Source organism: Triticum aestivum, chromosome 3B (genome assembly GCF_018294505.1).
Source record: "Triticum aestivum cultivar Chinese Spring chromosome 3B, IWGSC CS RefSeq v2.1, whole genome shotgun sequence".
In the NCBI taxonomy this organism is placed as follows: Eukaryota; Viridiplantae; Streptophyta; class Magnoliopsida; order Poales; family Poaceae; genus Triticum; species Triticum aestivum.
The window spans coordinates 354312644-354334480 of NC_057801.1; the positions used below are offsets into that span (position 1 = coordinate 354312644).

At 46.0% G+C, this 21837-nt stretch overlaps 2 protein-coding genes across 5 annotated transcripts in view; both read left to right on the forward strand.

The window, feature by feature from the left end:
* The window catches only part of LOC123069884 (callose synthase 7), a 32801-nt gene extending 11321 nt beyond the window's left edge, over positions 1 to 21480 (forward strand). For 2 of the 4 annotated variants that reach the window (XM_044492842.1, XM_044492843.1), the window contains exons 13-42: positions 2284 to 2391; positions 2466 to 2583; positions 2706 to 3037; positions 3120 to 3172; positions 3248 to 3308; positions 7228 to 7309; positions 8577 to 8626; positions 8727 to 8813; positions 9008 to 9091; positions 9432 to 9514; positions 9592 to 9673; positions 9762 to 9925; positions 10004 to 10127; positions 10250 to 10350; positions 10429 to 10513; positions 10592 to 10743; positions 11275 to 11384; positions 11475 to 11597; positions 11677 to 11745; positions 11862 to 12015; positions 12093 to 12198; positions 12572 to 12694; positions 12764 to 12879; positions 13186 to 13269; positions 18692 to 18804; positions 18884 to 19113; positions 19549 to 20346; positions 20437 to 20487; positions 20575 to 20760; positions 20903 to 21480. In XM_044492842.1, coding sequence (XP_044348777.1) covers positions 2284 to 2391; positions 2466 to 2583; positions 2706 to 3037; positions 3120 to 3172; positions 3248 to 3308; positions 7228 to 7309; positions 8577 to 8626; positions 8727 to 8813; positions 9008 to 9091; positions 9432 to 9514; positions 9592 to 9673; positions 9762 to 9925; positions 10004 to 10127; positions 10250 to 10350; positions 10429 to 10513; positions 10592 to 10743; positions 11275 to 11384; positions 11475 to 11597; positions 11677 to 11745; positions 11862 to 12015; positions 12093 to 12198; positions 12572 to 12694; positions 12764 to 12879; positions 13186 to 13269; positions 18692 to 18804; positions 18884 to 19113; positions 19549 to 20346; positions 20437 to 20487; positions 20575 to 20760; positions 20903 to 21262 — 4389 coding nt within the window. In that variant the 3' untranslated portion in view covers positions 21263 to 21480. The remainder of the gene's footprint in view (positions 1 to 2283; positions 2392 to 2465; positions 2584 to 2705; positions 3038 to 3119; positions 3173 to 3247; positions 3309 to 7227; positions 7310 to 8576; positions 8627 to 8726; positions 8814 to 9007; positions 9092 to 9431; positions 9515 to 9591; positions 9674 to 9761; positions 9926 to 10003; positions 10128 to 10249; positions 10351 to 10428; positions 10514 to 10591; positions 10744 to 11274; positions 11385 to 11474; positions 11598 to 11676; positions 11746 to 11861; positions 12016 to 12092; positions 12199 to 12571; positions 12695 to 12763; positions 12880 to 13185; positions 13270 to 18691; positions 18805 to 18883; positions 19114 to 19548; positions 20347 to 20436; positions 20488 to 20574; positions 20761 to 20902) is intronic. The other 2 variants (XM_044492844.1, XM_044492845.1) reach the window with 2 other exon arrangements.
* On the forward strand, positions 84 to 2276 carry LOC123069885 (uncharacterized). Its single transcript, XM_044492846.1, has one exon. The coding sequence runs from the start codon at positions 1478 to 1480 to the stop codon at positions 1985 to 1987; it is 510 nt and encodes a 169-aa protein (XP_044348781.1). The 5' UTR covers positions 84 to 1477; the 3' UTR covers positions 1988 to 2276.
* Positions 21481 to 21837: the final 357 nt, after the last annotated feature.

Genomic DNA, 21837 nt, shown 5'->3' on the forward strand with positions numbered 1-21837 from the left:
AGTGTATAAAACAATTCATATCCAAGCACTGATTCCATGATAGGTCCAAGTAGATCTTGTCGGAGAACCGTGAGAATGGCTCCCGCTCCGCGCCTCCACTAGCCTAGCCCCCCCCCCCCCCACCAGCCCTGCCACCGCCGACTCCTGCCGGTAGCCCTCCTCCCACCTTGCCCCTCCCCTCCCCTGTTGACCATGGCTTCCCCTGGCGGCAGCTCCGGCAATCTCGAGCTCGTCTCCGCCAGCTCGTGCCGCTGGCTGGACTCCAACAGCGAGTCCTCTGCGAGATCCTACGGCGAGGTCGCTCGGACGCCTCCGCCCACCCCAGGCCAGCCTCCCTCCCTCTAGCGGCGCATGACCCTGTCGCGCCTCCCCCGCGTGCCCCAGCCGCCACCCACCTCGGGCCTCGCAGCGAGGTCCACCGCATCCATGGAGGCACGAAGGTCGACGCGGACGGCTTCAAGGCCCCCCGCCGCAGGAATCGCCGCCGGGGTGCGCGCCGCGACACCGCCCCGTCGACCGCCAATGGCGTCACCATCGATGCCGGATGGTGCCATCCCTAACGTCGTACGGTCGTGGCGGAGCCGCCACCGAGGCTGACCTGTGCTTGCAAGACCCCTGGCCTGCTGCAGGTAGGCCCAACAACTCTCGTCGCTTTTCCAAAAGGGGAAAGCGTCGGGGAAAGAAAAGAAGGGCGACAGGTGCGGCCAGCGCCAAGCCTGCCCCCTTGCGCCACCGTCGCCCACCCGCCCTGAAGCCCGTGACCCGACGCCTGCCAGAACGCCGACTGGCCTACGCCTATTGGCTGCGCCCTCCGCCAACCTGCTCCAACCAGACCACCCTTGTCGCCTTCTGCACATGGGGCGGGTCACACAATGACGGAGCCAGATGATTCAAGCTCTGGCATGCATGGAGAACGGGACGGCTCCGCGGACCGCCAATCGCTTGATAGCGAGGTACCGGACTCCCAGTCTTCGGTGCCTACAACCGATCTGCTGTCGGGGCAAAGCAGCGCTTTGTCGCTGTCCCCCCTGACGCCGCTGCGCCCACTGCTGACCAGTCCACGGAGCGCCACCCAGGGCTGGTGCCCTCCGTGTTGACAGCTGGACCAGACCAGGAGCTTCGGGAGGCTTCGGCGCATGGCTCGCCATGTAGGGACACGACCCTGGCTCCCACCGTGGCCCAGCCAGCCCCCGAGGGCCAGTCACCCCCTGAGGCCCATCATGAGGCCCAACATGGAGACATGCACGCGGCGCATGCTGCTGAGTCCACCAACGCCACATCGCCGTGCCCGGCCACGTGTTTCGCGTCCCCTCCAATCACCATGCGCCGCTCCCGCCCACGCGCGCTGGCACCGACGACATGGACACTTGGGGACTTCCTCGCCACTTCCACCAAGCAGATCGATGCTGCCCTTCCACCCCCGGCGGGCGCCCGCGGCGTGTACCACCCAACTTGATCTGGAACATGCGTGGCCTCAATGCGCGCCGCATGGAAGCTCACCTGGAAGAACTGGGCGCCTCCGCGCGTCCATTTCTTCCATTGGCTCGCCCGCTTCGACCGGTGCTGGACGGCAAACCGCCTCGCCCGCCGCGGCCTACAGCACCCGGCGCGATGCCCCCTCTGTGACCAGGCCCCCGAGACCATGCACCACCTCATCCTCGCCTGTCCCTTCGCCCGGCAGATCTGGTACGAGGTGCTGCACTGGCTCCGGCTCTCCTGCGCCCTGCCTGACAGTGAGTCCTCACTTAATGACTGGTGGCAAACGGCGCGGCAGCTCACTCCGAAACCCATGCGCAAGAGCCTCGCCTCCGCGACCCTCCTCATCCCATGGATGATTTGGAAACACCGTAACGATTGCGCCTTCAACTGTGGACGGCCCTCGGCGAATGACCTGCTTACGAAGATCAAGGACGAGGCCGCCCTCTGGGCCAGAGCAGGCGCTCTAGGGCTTCGCGCCATCGTACCACAAACATGGGACGTTCACTGATGTGCTCATGAGCGTTGTAACTGCCTCCTAGGAGGAATGTAACCGAAACTCTCTTTATTTCCAAAGCAATGAAATGCAAGCTCTCTTGTGTTTTCTCGAAAAAAAGCAGTGCTTCCATATTGACCACACAATCGAACGGCTTTTTATGTGGGTGCCTAGGCTAAATGGAACCATCATACCTCTCAAATGCCTATACTTGTTAATTCGAATCTTGAAAACTCAAAGGCCTCATGTTCACTTGAAACTAACTTTATGCTAACTGCTATTTTGATATTTTATTATTTGGTTTCTTACAGGGTCGTAGTGCAAGAAAGCCCAAAACAAATTTTGTTGAAGTCCGCACATTTTTGCACCTATTTAGAAGTTTTAATCGTATGTGGATATTTTTTATATTGGCTTTCCAGGTGATTCATCTTTCTGAAGCACACCAAATTCTTGTAACCTGTAAATATTTAACTCAAATGGCTTGATTTTTTAGGTGATGCTAATAGTTTCATGGAGTTCCTCTGGATCTCTTTCTGGAATTGCTGATGCAACTGTATTCAGAAGCGTTTTAAGTGTCTTTATAACTGCCGCTCTACTCAACTTCATAAAAGGTGTAGTAATTTATCAGTGCTTTCATTACATTGATGCAGATCCACTTTGCTCTGTATTTATTATGTCATGGTCTTCACTAAAGAGATGCTATTTCTGAAACTCCTTAGTTCAACTATTGCAGTGACTTTGGATATATTGCTTACTTTCAAAGCATGGGGAAATATGGAGTGGACACAAATACTCAGATACTTACTAAAATTCTTTGTGGGTATTGCTTGGATAATAATTCTTCCAGTAACATATTCCAGTTCAATTAAAAGCCCATCTGGTGCTGGCAAACTCCTGAATAGTTTGACACGGAATTGGTACAACCAGTCAGTATATAATTTTGCAATCGTCATTTATATGATTCCGAACATTTTGGCTGCCTTGCTTTTCTTGTTGCCACAACTTCAAAATATAATGGAACGCTCAAATTGGCGTGCAGTTATTCTTCTTATGTGGTGGATTCAGGTCAGTCTTTCCTATTTGTAGCAAGCAAATTGCTGTAAAGTGAGCATTGTTAGTGCTTACATAATGTTTTGTTGCCTTTCAGCCAAGATTGTATGTTGCACGTGGTATGCATGAGGACATATTGTCCATTTTTAAGTAAGTGTGTCATATGTCTATCAAATTATTGTTTTTCCTTTCAGTTGAGAATGACAATTCAATGTGAATCAACAGATATGTCTTCTTTTGGGTCGTGTTGCTCACCTCCAAGCTTGCATTTAGTTTCTATGTTGAGGTAAATTCTGAACACTTCATGGAGTACTTTTCTGAAGTGAATACATCTTTAGAGTTTGGTGATTTATTATCTATACTCTTCAGTGCATATACATTAAGAAAATTAAAATGTAATAATTAGTATAAAGCGGATATGAAATTATTAAGTGTTGAGATTTTTCACACCAACGATACCATATAATACAAGGATTCTGGTCCTGTGTTCTGACATGTGTGACATTATCAATGTATAACCTTCAATACTTCAATGTCATTATCAGATGTATAGATATTGAAGAAATTCTACAACAACAACAACAACAACAAAGCCTTTAGTCCCAAACAAGTTGGGGTAGGCTAGAGGTGAAACCCATAAAGATCTCGCGACCAACTCATGGCTCTGGCACATGGATAGCAAGCTTCCACACACCCCTGTCCATAGCTAGTTCTTTGGTGATACTCCAATCCTTCAGGTCTCTCTTCACGGACTCCTCCCATGTCAAATTCAGTCTACCCCGACCTCTCTTGACATTCTCCGCACGCTTTAGCCGTCCTCTATGCACCGGAGCTTCCGGAGGCCTGCGCTGAATATGCCCAAACCATCTCAGACGATGTTGGACAAGCTTCTCTTCAATTGGTGCTACCCCAACTCTATCTCGTATATCATCATTCCAGACTCGATCCTTCCTCGTGTGGCCACACATCCATCTCAACATACGCACCTCCGCCACACCTAACTGTTGAACATGTCGCCTTTTAGTCGGCCAACACTCAGCGCCATACAACATTGCGGGTCGAACCGCCGTCCTGTAGAACTTGCCTTTTAGCTTTTGTGGCACTCTCTTGTCACAGAGAATGCTAGAAGCTTGGCGCCACTTCATCCATCCAACTTTGATTCGATGGTTCACATCTTCATCAATACCCCCATCCTCCTGTAGCATTGACCCCAAATATCGAAAGGTGTTCTTCTGAGGTACCACCTGCCCATCAAGGCTAACCTCCTCCTCCTCACACCTAGTAGTACTGAAACCGCACATCATTTACTCGGGTTTTAGTTCTACTAAGCCTAAACCCTTTCGATTCCAAGGTTTGTCTCCATAACTCTAACTTCCTATTTACCCTCGTCCGGCTATCGTCAACTAGCACCACATCATCCGCAAAGAGCATACACCATGGGACATCTCCTTGTATATCCCTTGTGACCTCATCCATCACCAAGGCAAAAAGATAAGGGCTCAAAGCTGACCCCTGATGCAGTCCTATCTTAATCGGGAAGTCATCAGTGTCGACATCACTTGTTCGAACACTTGTCACAGCATTATCGTACATGTCCTTGATGTGGGTAATGTACTTTGCTGGGACTTTGTGTTTCTCCAAGGCCCACCACATGACATTCCGCGGTATCTTATCATAGGCCTTCTCCAAGTCAATGAACACCATATGCAAGTCCTTTTGCTCCCAGTATCTCTCCATAAGTTGTCGTACCAAGAAAAATGGCTTCCATGGTCGACCTCCCAGGCATGAAACCAAACTGATTTTTGGTCACGCTTGTCATTCTTCTCAAGCGGTGCTCAATGACTCTCTCCCATAGCTTCATTGTATGGCTCATCAACTTAATTCCACGGTAATTAGTACAACTTTGAACACCCCCCTTGTTCTTGAAGATTGGTACTAATATACTCTGTCTCCATTCTTCTGGCATCTTGTTTGCCTGAAAAATGAGGTTGAAAAGCTTGGTTGGCCATACTATCGCTATGTCCCCGAGGCCTTTCCACACCTCAATGGGGATACAATCAGGGCCCATCGCCTTGCCTCCTTTCATCCTTTTTAAAGCCTCCTTGACCTCAGACTCCTGGATCGCCGCACAAAACGCGTGTTGGTCTCATCAAAGGAGTTGTCCAGTTCAATGGTAGAACTCTCATTCTTCCCATTGAACAGCTTGTCAAAGTACTCCTGCCATCTATGCTTAATCTCCTCGTCCTTCACCAAGAGTTGGTCTGCTCCGTCCTTGATGCATTTGACTTGGCCAATATCCCTCGTCTTCCTCTCTCGGATCTTGGCCATCTTATAGATGTCCCTTTCGCCTTCCTTCGTGCCTAACCGTTGGTAGAGGTCCTCATATGCCCGACCCCTTGCTTCACTGACAGCTCGCTTTGCAGCCTTCTTCGCCATCTTGTACTTCTCTATGTTGTCTGCATTCCTATCCAGGTATAGGCGTCTGAAGCAATCTTTCTTCTCTTTAATCGCCTTCTGGACATCATCATTCCACCACCAGGTATCCTTATCTTTGCTTCTCCTTCCCCTGGACACTCCAAACTCCTCCGGGGCCACCTTACGAATGCAAGTCGCCATCTTCATCCACACATTGTCCGCATCCCCTCCTTCCTCCCAAGGGCCCTCCTTAATGACCCTCTCCTTGAACGCCTGAGCTACCTCCCCCTTGAGCTTCCACCACTTCGTTCTAGCGACTTTGGCACGCTTATCCCGCTGGACACAAATCCGAAAGCGGAAGTCAGCAACCACCAGCTTATGCTGAGGTACAACACTCTCTCCAGGTATCACCTTACAGTCTAGGCACACACGCCTATCTTCTCTTCTCGAGAGGATGAAATCAATCTGGCTAGAGTGTTGGCCACTACTAAAAGTCACCAGATGCGATTCTCTCTTTCTAAAGAGGGTGTTAGCTACAATCATGTCGTAGGCTAGAGCAAAGCTCAAGGCATCTTCTCCTTCTTGAGTCCTGATGCCATAGCCAAAGCCCCCATGCGCCCCTTCAAAATCTGTGTTAGATGTACCCAGGTTGCCATTGAGGTCTCCACCTATGAAGAGCTTCTCGCCAATAGGTACACTCCTAACCATGTCTTCCAGGCCTTCCCAGAACTGCCTCTTGGTGTTCTCATTGTGGCCTACTTGCGGGGCATACGCGCTGATAACATTAAGAACTAAGTCCCCAACTACCAGCTTGGCCAAGATAATCCGGTCCCCACGTCTCTTGACGTCTACCACTCCCGACTTGAGGCTCTTGTTGATCAAGATGCCTACGCCATTTCTGTTTGCAGCCATCCCCGTGTACCACAGCTTGAAGCCGGTATCCTCCACCTCCTTTGCCTTCTGTCCCCTCCATTTGGTTTCTTGGACACAAAGGATATCAACACCTCTCCTCACCGCTGCATCAACTAGCTCCCGAAGCTTCCCTGTCAGAGACCCTACATTCCATCTACCTAAGCGAATCCTCCTAGGCTCGGCTAGCTTCCTTACCCTTCGCACTCGTCGAGTCAAATGCGAAGACCCTTGCTCATTTTCCACTACATCCGGGCTACATTGTAGCGCGCCACTAAGGATGCGACGGCCCGATCCTCCCTCACTTGCCACCGTATCTGGATCAAGATACGGCGCGCCACCAGGGGGTGACGGCCCGACCCTTGCCCATTTGCCCCCACACCCGTGTTCCGATGTGGCGTGTCGCTGAGAGGGTTACGCCCCAACAAAAATCTTTTGGGTTTCATCAGCATAAGAGTGGCTGAGTTTTTACGTTGGCTCGCCAAGCCTATCACAACCCTCCTCCTTTACCCGGGCTTGGGACCGGCTATGTTGAGACAACATAGGCAGAGTTATATTGAAGAAATTCTATTTTTGAGAAAACGCAAAACCTCCACGCTTGGATGCAATGGTAGATTGAAAAAGTCATGTTGCCAGGATCAGCCGAGACACCCATTCGAAATGTCACAACCCTTACTTTCTAATCCTTACTTTGATTTTATGTGTTTTCTTGACTGGGTATATTTTGGTAAAATAACGTAGCATATGCACAATCTGGCATATAATTTTGCACATGGGTCTGAAAGGTCTTTGTCTGCTGATTGTTATATCTTTGGAGAAAAATGAAAAAAAAAGACTTTATTGCTTCCTTACTCTGTGCAACATGTCCCATTTTTCCACAGATATCCCCCATGATTGAACCGACGAAGTTCATTCTTGATCAAGTAGTTGGGAACTATGAATGGCATGAAATCTTCCCTTTCTGTAAGTATGTTGTGATATAGCTAGATTGGATTAATGCACAATTTTGGCCCTCTTGCACAAAATTTGGTTCAAAAGTTTCATCTACTTCAGTGATGACATTTTTTTTGATTTTGTACATATTGTTGATGCAACATTTATGCTGCGGTGCAACAGATATAATTGAAAATTAATCATACCACAAGTTCTAATGATGCAATAAGCTTCAGAAAGTTTTTATAATCCTTAATTATGAAAATTATAGAGTACTAAACAGTTAATGCAAGAAATAATATTATTTACTTGAAAGTAGAATAACTTAATTTAACACGCATATATGGATTTAAACAAAAGAAAAACTGCTCGAACAAAAGTGGATATATAGTAAAACCTTACTCAAATTTTAACACTGAGGATTTGGCAACTTTTGCACTTTTCGCATGAATAAATCAATTATGTGGTTTTTGTTTAAATTATATAGCTGTCTATTGCCAACTCGAATAACCTTTTCTTCTTTGTCATCTCTTAACAAATTCTGTGAATTTCCTAAGCATTCATTTTTCATTACTTTCTAATGTTTTGACTTTAGGAATTGGTGTATGTTTTATTTATTGCGTTATGTAACTTCAAATCCTTATCATTGTTAGTTCCTGATAATATTCCTTGTGCTGATTTTTCCTCGAATATCCGTTACTTATTTTCTAGTTTTCTCTTATTTTATTGGAACATGATAGAAACGTTTTTATGTGTATAGTTCAAAGGAAGGTAATATTTCAAGCATAGAATCAAGCAAAAAGTTCTATATTAAACCCCGAATTCTTCTAAAGTTCACTTTCAACCTTTGAACTCTAAAACCGTCTGAGTTACAACCTTGAACTATTGAAACCGTTCACTTTACAACCTCATGTGGGTTTTCAAGTGGTGGCTGGTGTGGATCACACCATCAAGCATTCAGTTCACGCTGTCACGTTGACTGGATGGGCAGGACACTGAGCTCTCATCACTATCTCATGCTGTATGTCTCACTCGGTTCCCTCTATTTACTGATTAGTGACGTAGTGAAGACGTTTTATCCTACTCAGCCAAAACCACTTGTGAATCGACCCAAAGTTGTAAAGCGGAGGATTTTGGTACATCGAGGATGCAATCAAATGATTTAGAGCTCTGTACTGAAGTGGACATTTTTGCAAAGTAGATTTTTTTCCTGTAACTCTGGCGATATTTGACTTATTAATTTCTCTAGAGGGTCAATACTCTAGTTACTAATAGTATTTTTGCTAACTTTCTGTAGTGCCGCACAATCTCGGTGTTGTCATTACTATATGGGCACCAATTGTTTTGGTACGTAATATACAGCTATGGAAGTTCTAACATAAAAATTAACTAATGGAAGTTCTTATGCTATTCTTTTTGTCATAACAACTACCGCCTCGTCTTGTAGGTGTACTTTATGGACACACAAATATGGTATGCTATTTTCTCCACTGTCTTTGGGGGTGTTTCGGGTGCCCTTAGTCATGTCGGTGAGGTCAGTCATCCTTTCCTCTGTCCTTTGTCTTTCCCCTGTGTTTGGGGCCCCTTTTATGAGATGCATGCGTGTACAAGGCTAAACTCTGGTGGTTTCATTCTGAATGGAACTAGCGGATGGCCTTTTGCTCTTAAACGAATGTTTGTTTGTATGAAACATTAGTTATCAGATCTTACCTTTTGCTTTTGATGCAGATACGTACCCTAGGCATGTTGAGAGTCAGATTCAAATCAATGCCAGATGCTTTCAGGAAATGTCACGTGGCAGCACATAAAGAGGTTTTATACTCGCAAATGTTTTAGTTTCTTTTGAATTTTTTGTAATCATCGTTGGCCCATGTGTCCATTTCGAAAAAGCATGCAAATGTGTTATTTCTTCGCTCAAAATACTACTCCCTCCGTTCCTAAATATTTGTCTTTCTAGAGATTTCAACAAGTGACTACATACGGAGCAAAATGAGTGAATCTACATTCTAAAATATGTCTATATACATCCGTATGTGGTAGTTCATTTGAAATCTCCAAAAAGACAAATATTTAGGAACGGAGGGAGTAGGAAGTTAACCCATGCTTGCTAAAGACACGTGGTTTTGACCGACTTTGATATCCTACTTTCCAGCAAGCACTTGATGTGAGGAGCTTCTTTTGTGTTTGGAATTCATTCATCAATTCCTTACGAGAGGAAGACTTCATTAGTGATAGGTTTGCACTGTGAACTTTCTTATATACTAATATAATATGCCATTCACCTCCTAAACCTTTATGATTTTATTTCTCAGAGAGAAGGACATGTTGATGGCTCCATCATCTTCAAGTAATTTACCTGTTGTTCCATGGCCTCCTTTCCTCCTTGCTAGCAAGGTGTGTAATAGGCATATGTGTGCAGATAGATAATCGAATGCTTTTTGTTGCTTTTGCAGAGATGCTCATGTACTTTTGAATATACCAGGTACCAACAGCTCTCCATATGGCCATGAGTTCCAAAGAGGGGGATGAACATGAGCTGATCGAAAAAATCAAACTAGACAAGGACAGATACAATGCAGTTATAGAATGCTACGAGTCCTTGAAAATAATAGTTGTTTGTCTTCTGCTAGACTATAATGATAAAAGGTAAGAACAATACTCGCTTATTTCATGTCAAATTCGAATTTGACATGGGTTAATCTGTTTTATTCTTCAAATATTCAGAATTGTCCATGATATCGATAAAATAGTGCGAAATAGTATGCAAAATAACACACTTTTGGACGACTTCGAGATGGCAGAGATTGGTAAAGTCAGCAACACATTGGCAAAATTATTACAGCTACTGGTAAACACTAAACACACTATTGTTGATTGATCAATTCTTTTTTCAGCACAAAACTCGTTTACTTTTAGTTCTTTCTGCATAAAATGTAGGTTGTTCTAAGTACTAGTATCTAATATTTGCAGAAGAGCGAACCTACTGATGATACTACAGAGAGAAAAATCGTTAATGCATTGCAAGATTTTATGGAAATTACTACACGAGATTTTATGAAAGATGGTCACGGGTAATAACTATTTTAGCTAGCATTATAAGAAAATTTGCTATATTTGAATTATAATGTTTGTCTGGACAACTACGTCAGCATTTTGAAAGATGAGAATGAGAGAAAGCAGAGTTTCACGAATCTAAATATGAACGTGACAAAGGATGCATTTTGGAGGGAGCAGGTCTGCAATCATTACTGGTTTATTTTGTTGTAGTGCTAGTGCTAATTTTTCATACTGAACAAACTGTTTTGGTCTCAGTTTGTCCGGCTGCATTTATTGTTGACTATGAAGGATTCTGCAATGGATGTACCTACAAATTTGGATGCTCGACGTAGGATCACCTTCTTCGCAAACTCACTTTTTATGAAAATGCCGAGAGCACCTCAAGTGCATGATATGATATCCTTTAGGTGTGTATTTTATGTTCTATGGTACTGTTATTCCGAAAGTATGATGATGTATGCACAGTTTATTAAACCATATGGTTGTTGTACTTCATTAATTATTGATTTTTTTTGTGTGTGTGTGCGTGGGGGGGGGGGGGGGGGGGGGGTAAGCTATATCCCACCCTCAGTTTTGTATTTTAAAAAAACACACCAACGGATGTCTCACAGACAGTCAATGAGGCATCTTTCCAATAATGAAGCTATAGGGTTGCATGCAGTTGAAAAGGCAGCAAACACCATGAACCTGCAGTTTACTGCAATCAAGTACTAGTTACAGTAGTAATTGGTCTATTATGAAACCTCTTTTTAATAGTCCTTTGAGTATTAGATTGCATCATAGTAAATTGCATTCACAAGTTGATGTTTCCATTAGATTTTTTACATCTGGCACAAACTCTTCCACATAGCTGTGAAAAATATTATTCCTTTTACAAATTTACTGTCTTCAACATTCATTTTGAAGCTCATCACATTCTGACAAGATTCATTGTGCAGTGTTTTGACTCCATATTACAATGAGGAAGTACTTTATTCATCTCATCAACTAAATAGAAAGAATGAAGACGGTATCTCAATTTTGTTTTATCTACAAAAGATTTATCCAGGTGAGTTGCCAATTCTATTTTATGTTTCTTAAACAAAATGTATCAGTTTTTAACTCATAGTAAAATTTAATGATGCTTGTCAATCTCTAGATGAATGGAAGAACTTTCTACAACGCATTGGAGTTGATCCAGATAACGAAGAGGAAGTAAAGGGATGCATGGATGATATCCGTATATGGGCGTCTTACCGGGGTCAAACACTTGCCAGAACTGGTAACATGAAGATTGTATCTCTTAAAAGCTGACAATTTTTCTGTCTTTCTGCTTATCTTATTGTTTGCATCTTGAATAGTGAGAGGGATGATGTACTATAGACGAGCTCTTGAAGTGCAATGCTATGAGGATATGAAAAGTGAACAAGGTTAGCCACATAGGGTTCTGAACACTGGTTCTGCACTTCTCATTTTATGTGAACATACCTGAGAAAATGCAGCCGTGTTCATGTGCTGACTAATGTGTTATTTGGTTATACTTTAGCTGATTTGGGTGGAGACGAATCTGCAAGGTCCAAGGCCATTGCTGATATCAAATTCACTTATGTTGTTGCCTGTCAACTCTATGGCATGCATAAGGCATCCAAGGATTCCCGGGAAAGGGGTCTGTATGAGAACATCTTAAATCTGATGCTAACGTAATTCACTTACCCTCCTTTATTTTATGAAATATATTTTCTGTGGCTCCTCTGAGTTTCAAATACAAATTGTACAGGTATCCAGCTTTGCGTATTGCTTACATTGATGAGAAGGAAGTACCACTACCAAATGGTAAAATGAAGAAACATTATTACTCTGTTCTTGTGAAAGGTGACGATGAGGTACTGAATTTACATTTCATGAACTGAAATGCCTACTTTTTTCTGTGACGTTTTTATTATCGATGGTTAGAGTTTATTTTCACCTTTGACTTCATATTGTATTTCCTACTTACTAGTTGGTAATATTTACAACATAATTTGGAAGAATATAAATAACTATATTCTCACTATTTATGTGTCAACATTTCAGGAAAGTAACAGCATATTGATTATCTACTCTACTCCGTTGATTCAATATGTGCTTATCTAAATATTCTGCATGCAAAGAATATTATATCATAAACTCTTATATAGCTTGATCTTTGCTATCAGTTTGGTAAGGGGCTGGACTGACTACTGATGCGTGACCACCTAATATTTAACCTGTTTATAGGAAATTTACCGGATAAAGCTGCCTGGTAAACCAACAGAAGTTGGAGAGGGGAAGCCTAATAATCAAAATCATGCCATAATCTTCACTAGAGGAGAAGCACTTCAAGCAATTGACATGAACCAGGTAAATGATCTGTATTTTTTTAGTATTAAGTCTAATTTATCAGTGTATCTTACATTTTCTGCTGTCTAGGATAACTATCTTGAAGAAGCATTTAAAATGAGAAATTTGTTGGAAGAGTTCCTTATTAAACATGGAAAGTCCAAGCCAACAATATTGGGTGTTCGCGAGCATATCTTCACAGGAAGGTTAGTTTTTCTGTTGGCTACTAATCGTCTCTTAAATTTGCTATATCTTTCTTCTGCGTAACTATCAGCACACTAAATTTAACATTAACCCTAATGCCGAGGGCTTGTTGTGCTGTGCCCTCAGCATTAACCCTTATGATTACTCTGTGCTCCTGTGGGACCTATGTGTGTGTGTGTGTGTGTGTGTGTGTGTGTGTGTGTGTGTTTGTTGAACCTTGTTGGATGCTTGGCTTGGGCGGTTTGCTTTATATATAAAGCGGGGCGAAAGCCTTTTTCGGTAATTTAACATTCTCACTTCACATGCAGTGTTTCATCACTTGCCTGGTTTATGTCCAACCAAGAGACCAGCTTTGTTACTATCGGCCAACGTGTTCTTGCAAACCCTCTTAAGTATGTTTCTTTCCAATTTTAAAATTCAGTTGACCGTTTCATTTTGTATAGCTTATAAAATGTAGTTATGGTTCAACCACCTCAAGTATTGATTGATATCTGTAGTTTCTCTCCACTGTTTTTTCGCCCGAGCATTCTTGCTCTTCCACTCAGACACTGCCAAGCAAAACAAGCATATATTGGTTAGTTAAACAAGGAGCTATTAGTTTTGCTAATAAACAGTCAAGATTTACTGTGATATTTCCATAAATTAAAGATTTCTGTGAGATTTACTAGTTATGGCTTCAAGAAATTTCACCTGAAACAATAAAATATTGAACTCCTGCCAAAGACTGCAGGGTTTAATCAGCACAGAAATAGTCCATGTATGCATGGGTAGCTTTAACAACTACTAGATTATATGCACAGAACCCCCTGTTGCCCTCCCCCCCTCCTCCTCCCGACGCTATGGCCTCCGGCGGCGACAACAGAGGCGCGCGCCACCGCCACCGCCACCGCGAGGAACGCTGGAGGGACTCTGACACCGACTCGTCCCCCGGCCGGCGCTCCTACCGCGACGTGGCCTGCAGCTCCGCCCCTGCCGCGCGGCCGTCATGCCAGCTGCAAGCTCCTCCTGCGCCGACCCAGCGTGCACCCGCCTCCTTCCTCGGCCCCCGCTCGGAGGTCCACCGCGTCGAGCGCGCGACGACGGAGGCTGCGGACGAGGGCGCGGTGCATGGCTGCAGCCAAGGGGCAGAGATAGGCGCTCCCGCGCCCGCTGCGCCCGGTGCACAGAGGTCCCCGCGCCCCGCCTTCGCCGCAGCCCCACACCGGAGGAAGAGGCCGGCTTGTGCTTCCGCTGCCTCGACCCGGGCCACCACTTCCGCTATTGCACGAACAAGGTCAGGTGCAGGCGCTGCCTCCTCTCCGGCCACGTTTCCAGGGAATGCACGCCCGAGTGCCGGGCCCACGACCGCGCGCTGCTACAGGCCTCACCTCCGACGCGACGCCGCGTCACTCCGCCGCCGCCCCCACCCCCTCCTCCGACCATGCGTGCCCCGGCAACGCCAGCGCCTGCTGCTGACCCTCAAGGCCCAGTCAGCGTCACTGTCGTCTGATGGAGCACCGTCAAGCTCGACATCGTCGCCGTCTTCCACCAGCATTCGAGCTGCGGGGCCGCGGTTTCAATCGCCTGAACCAGGCCCTGTTATCGCTGCTACCTAAGCGTCCGGGTGCCAAGGACATAGGGACTACCGCCCCATCAGCTTAATCCACCTGATGGCCAAAATCTTCGCCAAGACGCTCTCTTTACGCCTTGCGCCAGAGCTCGATGGGCTGGTTAGCAAGAACCAGAATGCCTTCATTGCCGGCCGTAGCCTCCATGATAACTTCATCCTCGTCAGGCAAACGATGCGCGTGCTGCACCAGCTACGTGCGCCCCGAGTTCTGCTCAAACTGGACCTGGCGCGCGCTTTCAACACCATCTCCTGGCCGTTCCTGTTTGAGGCGCTGCGCTAGTACGTATTCGGGCCTTGGTTTCTCGACTGGCTGGCCATCTTGCTCTCCACCGCTAGCACGAGCGTGCTGATCAATGGCGAGCCCGGCCCCCCAATCTGGCATCGGCGCGGACTCCGACAGGGCGACTCCATGTCGCCCCAGCTCTTCGTCCTTGCTGTGGACACGCTGGGACGCCTCATCAGGCGCGCCGCAACGCTGGGTGTCCTCGAGCAGCTACACCGCCGGCGCCCCATCCTGGAGATATCACTATAAGCCGATGACGTCGTGCTCTTTTGCCACCAGTCGCCGAGCGACACCAGGGCGATCAAGGCTATCCTCGAGCTCTTCGGACGCTCCTCCGGGCTGCTGGTGAACTACAACAAGAGCTCGGCCTCCCTGCTTAATTGCGGACCGGAGCATGCATCACTGATCACCGGGAACCTGGGATGTGCACTTGCCAACCAGCCGCTGACCTATCCAGGGATCCCGCTGACCATTCAGCGCCCCACGAGTGCGCAACTCCAGCCGCTCGTCGACAAGGTTGCAGGCATGCTCCCATGCTGGAAATCAAGGCTTATGAACAAAACTGGAAGACTAGCACTGGTTAAAAGCGTTCTGTGCGCAATCCCTATCCACCAGCTGCTTGTCTTCGCTCCCCGGAAGAAAACCATCAAGCTCGTCGAGAAAATCCAGATATGATTCTTGTGGGAGGGGCGTGTCGCTGCTAATGGTGGTAGCTGCCACGTCAACTGACGCCGCGTGTGTCGGCCTACTTCCCTTGTGGGCCTCGGTGTCCAGGACATGGAGCACGCGGGCCTAGCCTTGCAGCTACGCCGGCTTTGGTACTGCAAGACCGACGCGGAGAGGGCCTGGCAAGGCCTCGATCTCCAATTCTCTGCCGAGGAGCAGGCCCTGTTCTTCGCCTCTACATCGATGATTGTTGGCGATGGCACATCCGGAAAGTTCTGGGAAGACCGCTGGATAAACGGCCGATCCGTCCGAGAAGTTGCGCCCCAGCTCTACTCCTGCATCCCCAAGCGACGACGGAAGATACGCTCCATTGCTGATGGCCTACGGAACCATAACTGGGCGCGCGACATCACCGGCAACATTGGAGTTCACGAATTGGGCAATACTTGATGCTGTGGCGGGACACCGAACACATTACCCTTCATGACCGCCCCGACACGCTAGTCTGGAAGTGGCGCCCGGATGGCGTCTACTCAGCGCGCAGCGCCTATCTGGCCTCCTTCGAGGCTCCTCTGGCTGCGACGCATGGGACCTGTTCTGGAAAAGTTGGGCCCGGCCACGGGTCAAATTTCACATGTGGTTGGCCAACCTCGACCGTTGCTGGATCGCGGAAAGATTGAGCCACCGTGGCCTACAACATCACCCCCGCTGCGTCCTGTGCGACCAGGAGCCGGAAACAATGATCGCACAGGACGCAGTATTTGATGCATTCACTTGGATAAGCATACAAAAAAGGCTTTCGCCCCGCTTTATATATAAATAAAGCACCAAGCCACAAGGTCCAGCAAGAGTTCACACGGACGCACGCACACACACACAGCCGCACACAAGGTAGCACAACACATAGTACTAAAAGTTTCTGCTGAGGGCACAGCTCAACCAGCCCAAAAAAAATGAAAAAACGGCGGCGGTGCTGATGAAGACTGCGAAAGCTAATCCGGCTCGGGTGGTGGAGGAAGCGGTGGCGTCAAGTGGAGAGCCATCGCCCGAAGATCAGCAATGATGATGTTGATGGCGTCTCGGTCCTGAGGGCGGCTAAGCGGCTGCCAAAGCTGCAAATAGCCACTCATTTTGAACACCGCGTCAGTAGCACGTCGAAGAGGCACACGCTGGATCACATGACGGCTAAGCATATTCTGCTCAGCTATATGGCAAACAAATTTGTGATTGTATCAGCATAATCTGGTCAACATAGATTCCTCAGTAAACTTGAGAATACCATTAACTTCTTAGCTGTTAACCAAAGTTTAAAGGGAAAATCTAAGCTGCAGCATGCGCACCAACGTCGTCCTGTGCGGCGGCATGGGGACGCGCGCTCTGCATCGCATGGCCAGGAAGAGCCATCACACGTAGCGAGGGGCCCACAGGTGGACGTAGTTGTACTGATTTTTCCTATGAGATTCCCAGTCTGACACAAGCCTGTAGGGTACATGGAACTACTTCTAGCAATCACGTAGTAGGGGGGTGCAGGACACTGCAGGCTACAGGCAGCCTTTTCTGCTCATCTCACAGAGAAGCTTGATCTGCTGTATTACACATTTATACTCAGAAGGCTTTGCAACATCTCGCTCTTCCTCGTATAGTCACTGAAACCCAACTTTGAGTAGCTAACCCAAAAGACTTAATAATTAACCTGTAACCTATTTTTTATCTCCTAGATTTAACCTGGGAACTGCACATTTTTTTCCGCTAAACCCGACAACTATACTTATTTTTATTAAAGGCTGGCAACCACACCCGCTTAAACCTGCCGAGTATATCTGTTTAAACATGGCAACCATGTATATATATCCTGGTAATTGCACCCTCTTAAACTTGGCAATTACACCTGCTAAAACATGGCAAGTGGCACAATATAAACTGTTAATATGACAAGCACAATAAATCTGACAAGTGCGTATAATGGCAGGTGGCATGGTTAAAGTGTAAATATGGAAAGTAAGCACAATAAATCCGACAAGTATAATGGCAAGTGGCATGGTTAAAGTGTAAATGTGGAAAGTAAGCACAATAAATCCAACAATTATAATGGCAAGTGGCACGGTTAAACTGTTAATATGGCAAGTAAGTACAAGAAATTCGACAATAAGTATAATGGCAAGTGGCACAATTAAACCGTAATATGGCAAGTAAGCACAATAAATCCGACAAGCAAGTATAATGGCAAGTGGCACGGTTAAACTGTAATATGGCAAGTAAGTACAAAACTCCGATAAGTATAATAACCTGAAAAGTACCGACGAAAAAAGTTGAAACAATGCCAACATAGGACTTAGTTTCCACCAAAAAGCCAGTAATTGAAACTGATCATCATTCATATCAACGGTTTGAGAGATAGTATTACACTTACCAATCTTTTGTAAAAGTAGATAAGTACATAGATAATCAAATAATAGCAGGCTGCTCTCATGGAGGGCTAAGGAAAAGCTGGTGGGAAATACCATGTCCCTGCCGGTTTTTTTTGAAGAGGGGGGAGGGGGGGAGTTAGATCGATTACCTATTTGGCTATTCATACCGAAGTTTGCAGTTCCTCATAGGTTCCAAGTGATTGGCATTACCATGGGTAAATTAGGGAAACTGCTAGACAACCGACTCATTTCAAACAAGCGAGGTCCAGTAATTTTTTTTCTCGAATACGCTCAAGTGTGCGTATCATTCATTAAAGGAGGGGGAAGAGTCCCCAAAACTCCACGGTTTTACAAATAATTTACATGCGGATTTACATCCAACACCACCTCATTTACCTAAACGAACTACTCCTGATCTACCCACGTTGAGCCATCCACCTCAAACCCTTCTACCTCACCCTTGATTAGTCCTGCCTTCACCCATAATCTTCCTTCCTGCTCGATTCGTTGAGTAGTCTGTGCTATTGACGGAGCTGCCCCATTGAAGACAATGTCGTTCCGATGCTTCCATAACATCCGCATACTAAGGAGGCACCTGGCGCGTGTAGACCTCCGATGCTCCCTGCTTTGGTCTTGCCTGATGCGGTCCAGTAAATAGCGCTTCTAATCTCGTAAGCTCTGCTAGATACAATGGCTAAATGAGACTTGTGGGTCTAAGTTGTAACTGGGTAGTTCCATAAGTAAATATAGGAAATAGATAGGACCAGAGTGATTTAGGTGTACCTTTCTTTTGGAGATCATTGTGCTATGGACATTCTATACTTATTAAATTTCAATTTGTGATGCAGGGTACGATTCCACTATGGTCACCCTGATGTTTTCGATAGAATCTTTCACATCACAAGGGGTGGCATAAGCAAGGCCTCAAAGGTTATTAACCTCAGTGAGGACATCTTTGCAGGTACCATATCCAGAGAATATGCATTATGCAGTTTTTCTTCCTTTTCCAATAAGCTAATAATTGTTCTGATATATTTAAGGATTCAATTCAACCCTGCGACAAGGAAATGTTACCCATCATGAATACATACAGTTGGGTAAAGGACGTGATGTTGGAATGAACCAAATATCCAACTTTGAGGCCAAGGTGGCAAATGGTAATGGTGAACAAACTCTATGTCGTGATGTTTATCGACTAGGACACAGATTCGATTTCTACAGGATGTTGTCTATGTACTTCACCACAGTTGGCTTCTACTTCAATAGCATGGTATGAATCTCATGCTTTCACATATCAACTTTATATGCACTTCCAGGAGGTAAAAAATCAGATTGATTTACTTTGTGAGTATATAACAGCAGACCAGATATAGACTCTTCTGTTTTGATTCCTCAGGGATCATACTTGCAAATAGTCTTGTTGAAATCAGTAGCTACCGTTGTTACTTGTTTTATAACGATTGATATCAATATATTGACTTGAGCTTATGTTGATGCACATAAGACCATGTTGCATCATGCAAGCATGTTTTCTTATCTCTGCATTTTATTCGTTTGAGATGATTTGTACAAAGCTCCCTCACCTCATAAGGATTGATGTTTCTATTTTTTCAAGCAATGGGCAACATATAGAAAGTATGATGTGTTCCGTTCAAAGTACAGAAGACACATAAATCATTGTGAGTTTTGTGGCTTTAATTTTCAGGTGGCTGTTCTTACGGTGTATGTATTTTTATATGGGCGGTTGTATCTTGTTTTGAGTGGCTTAGAAAAGTCGATTCTCCAAGATCCACGGATTAAAAACATCAAACCCTTTGAAAATGCACTTGCCACCCAATCGGTATTCCAACTTGGGACGTTGCTCATCCTCCCGATGATAATGGAGGTCGGCTTGGAGAAAGGGTTTGGTAAAGCCCTGGCTGAGTTTATAATCATGCAACTTCAGTTAGCTCCTATGTTCTTCACTTTTCATCTCGGGACAAAGACTCACTACTATGGAAGGACTATACTTCATGGTGGTGCAAAATATAGAGGAACAGGCCGGGGTTTTGTTGTACGCCATGCAAAATTTGCTGAGAATTACAGAATGTACTCACGGAGCCACTTTGTGAAAGCATTGGAGCTGCTAATCCTCTTGGTTGTTTATCTAGCATACGGGAGTTCTTACAGGAGCTCGAGTTTGTATGTATACGTCACAATTTCGATGTGGTTCCTTGTTTTCTGCTGGCTGTTTGCACCTTTTATCTTCAACCCATCATGCTTTGAGTGGCACAAGACGGTTGACGACTGGACTGATTGGTGGAAGTGGATGAGCAATAGGGGTGGTATTGGGCTGGCACCTGAGCAAAGTTGGGAGGCTTGGTGGGTGAGTGAACATGAGCACCTAAAGAATGGAACAATACGTAGCTTGCTCTTGGAGCTGGTTCTGTCGCTGCGCCTCCTGATCTACCAATATGGTATTGTGTACCACTTGCACATAGTGCACGAGAACAAAAGCTTCATGGTACTCATCCTGTTTAAATCTCCTTATCCTCTAGAAACATTTCATTCATTTCAGGTAGAATAATAATGCTGCTTTGTTTGTTCCACCCAGATATATGCACTATCGTGGCTGGTTATTGGCATCGTTCTTGTTTCGCTAAAGGTAACAGTAGATATCCTTGGTATTGCATCCATATATATTCTCATGCATGTTATGGTACATTTGCTTAGGTAGACTCATGTGTTCCAGGTTGTTTCACTGGGGAGAGAGAAGTTTGTTACCAAGTTTCAGCTTGTGTTCCGTATACTCAAGGGCATTGTGTTTCTTGTCCTCATCGGCTTGATGGTGGTCTTATTTGTTGGTTTTGATCTCGCTGTGTCAGACGTTGGCGCCAGTGTCTTGGCCTTCATCCCAACTGGCTGGTTTATTCTTTTGGTGAGTGATTTCTTTCTTTTATACAATTATTACTAGCTCTTTTCCCCTTTTGTCATGAAAAGAAGACGGCACGTTTTGACCAAGATGGCAAATTCTTATATAAGTTTATACTACTGTCACATAACATCCCCTTGTGTTGTAGATGGCACAAGTGTGTGGACCGCTGTTTCGGAGGTTAGTGATTGAGCCACTTGGCGTGCTGTGTTGCTCCTGCTGCCCTGGTGGAGCATGCCGAGGGCCTTGCTGCGCCAAGTTGAGGCAGAGGAGTGGGGCTGTGCTCCGTAAGATAGGGCCATGGGACTCCATCCAAGAGATGGCAAGGATGTACGAGTATACCATGGGGATCCTCATCTTCCTGCCCATCGCCGTCCTCTCGTGGTTCCCCTTCATGTCAGAGTTCCAGACGCGTCTGCTCTTCAACCAAGCCTTCAGCCGGGGCCTGCAGATCTCGAGGATCCTCGCTGGGCAGGACGGGAGGGGTACCATTACCAAGCGTGAATGACCTTGCTTGCTTGCAAACCACCCTGCTCTGTCTGTAGCGTGCATATTCACGGCGTTGTATTATATTATATTGTTGATTTGGAACTTTGGAAGGATGCATTGGAGCAATATCTGATTTGTTCTCACCGTTGAACCAAAACTAAAAGAAAGCTACACATTTGCTTTTCCATTACACCTTTTCTTGGAGTTTACAATTAATCATCTAATATTTCCCACTTACTATGGAGATAGTGCACTTTTTTTTAGATAACTAGTAATGCGTTGCAACGGGAGAACAAAATCATATGGCCCTTACCCAATAAGAACGTCTCTGTTTCAACACCTGCGTCGCCGTTTATAATTCTTCCTGGCCCTGCCTACGATGGCCTTCATGTCCACTTGATCACAATGCGTCTCAGCGTGCTTACTCTCAAGGGAATGATCTTGGCCATCGCATTGCATAATGCACGGGCTTGAGACCAAGTGGGTGGGATGGCGCTCTCGGGCTCTGGCGATTGCGCGGGTGCCCCGCCCCTGCCCGCGCTGGTGGCCGCCTCCGCCGCCTTCCCGTGCTCCGGCGTTGCTCCGGTGACCGCG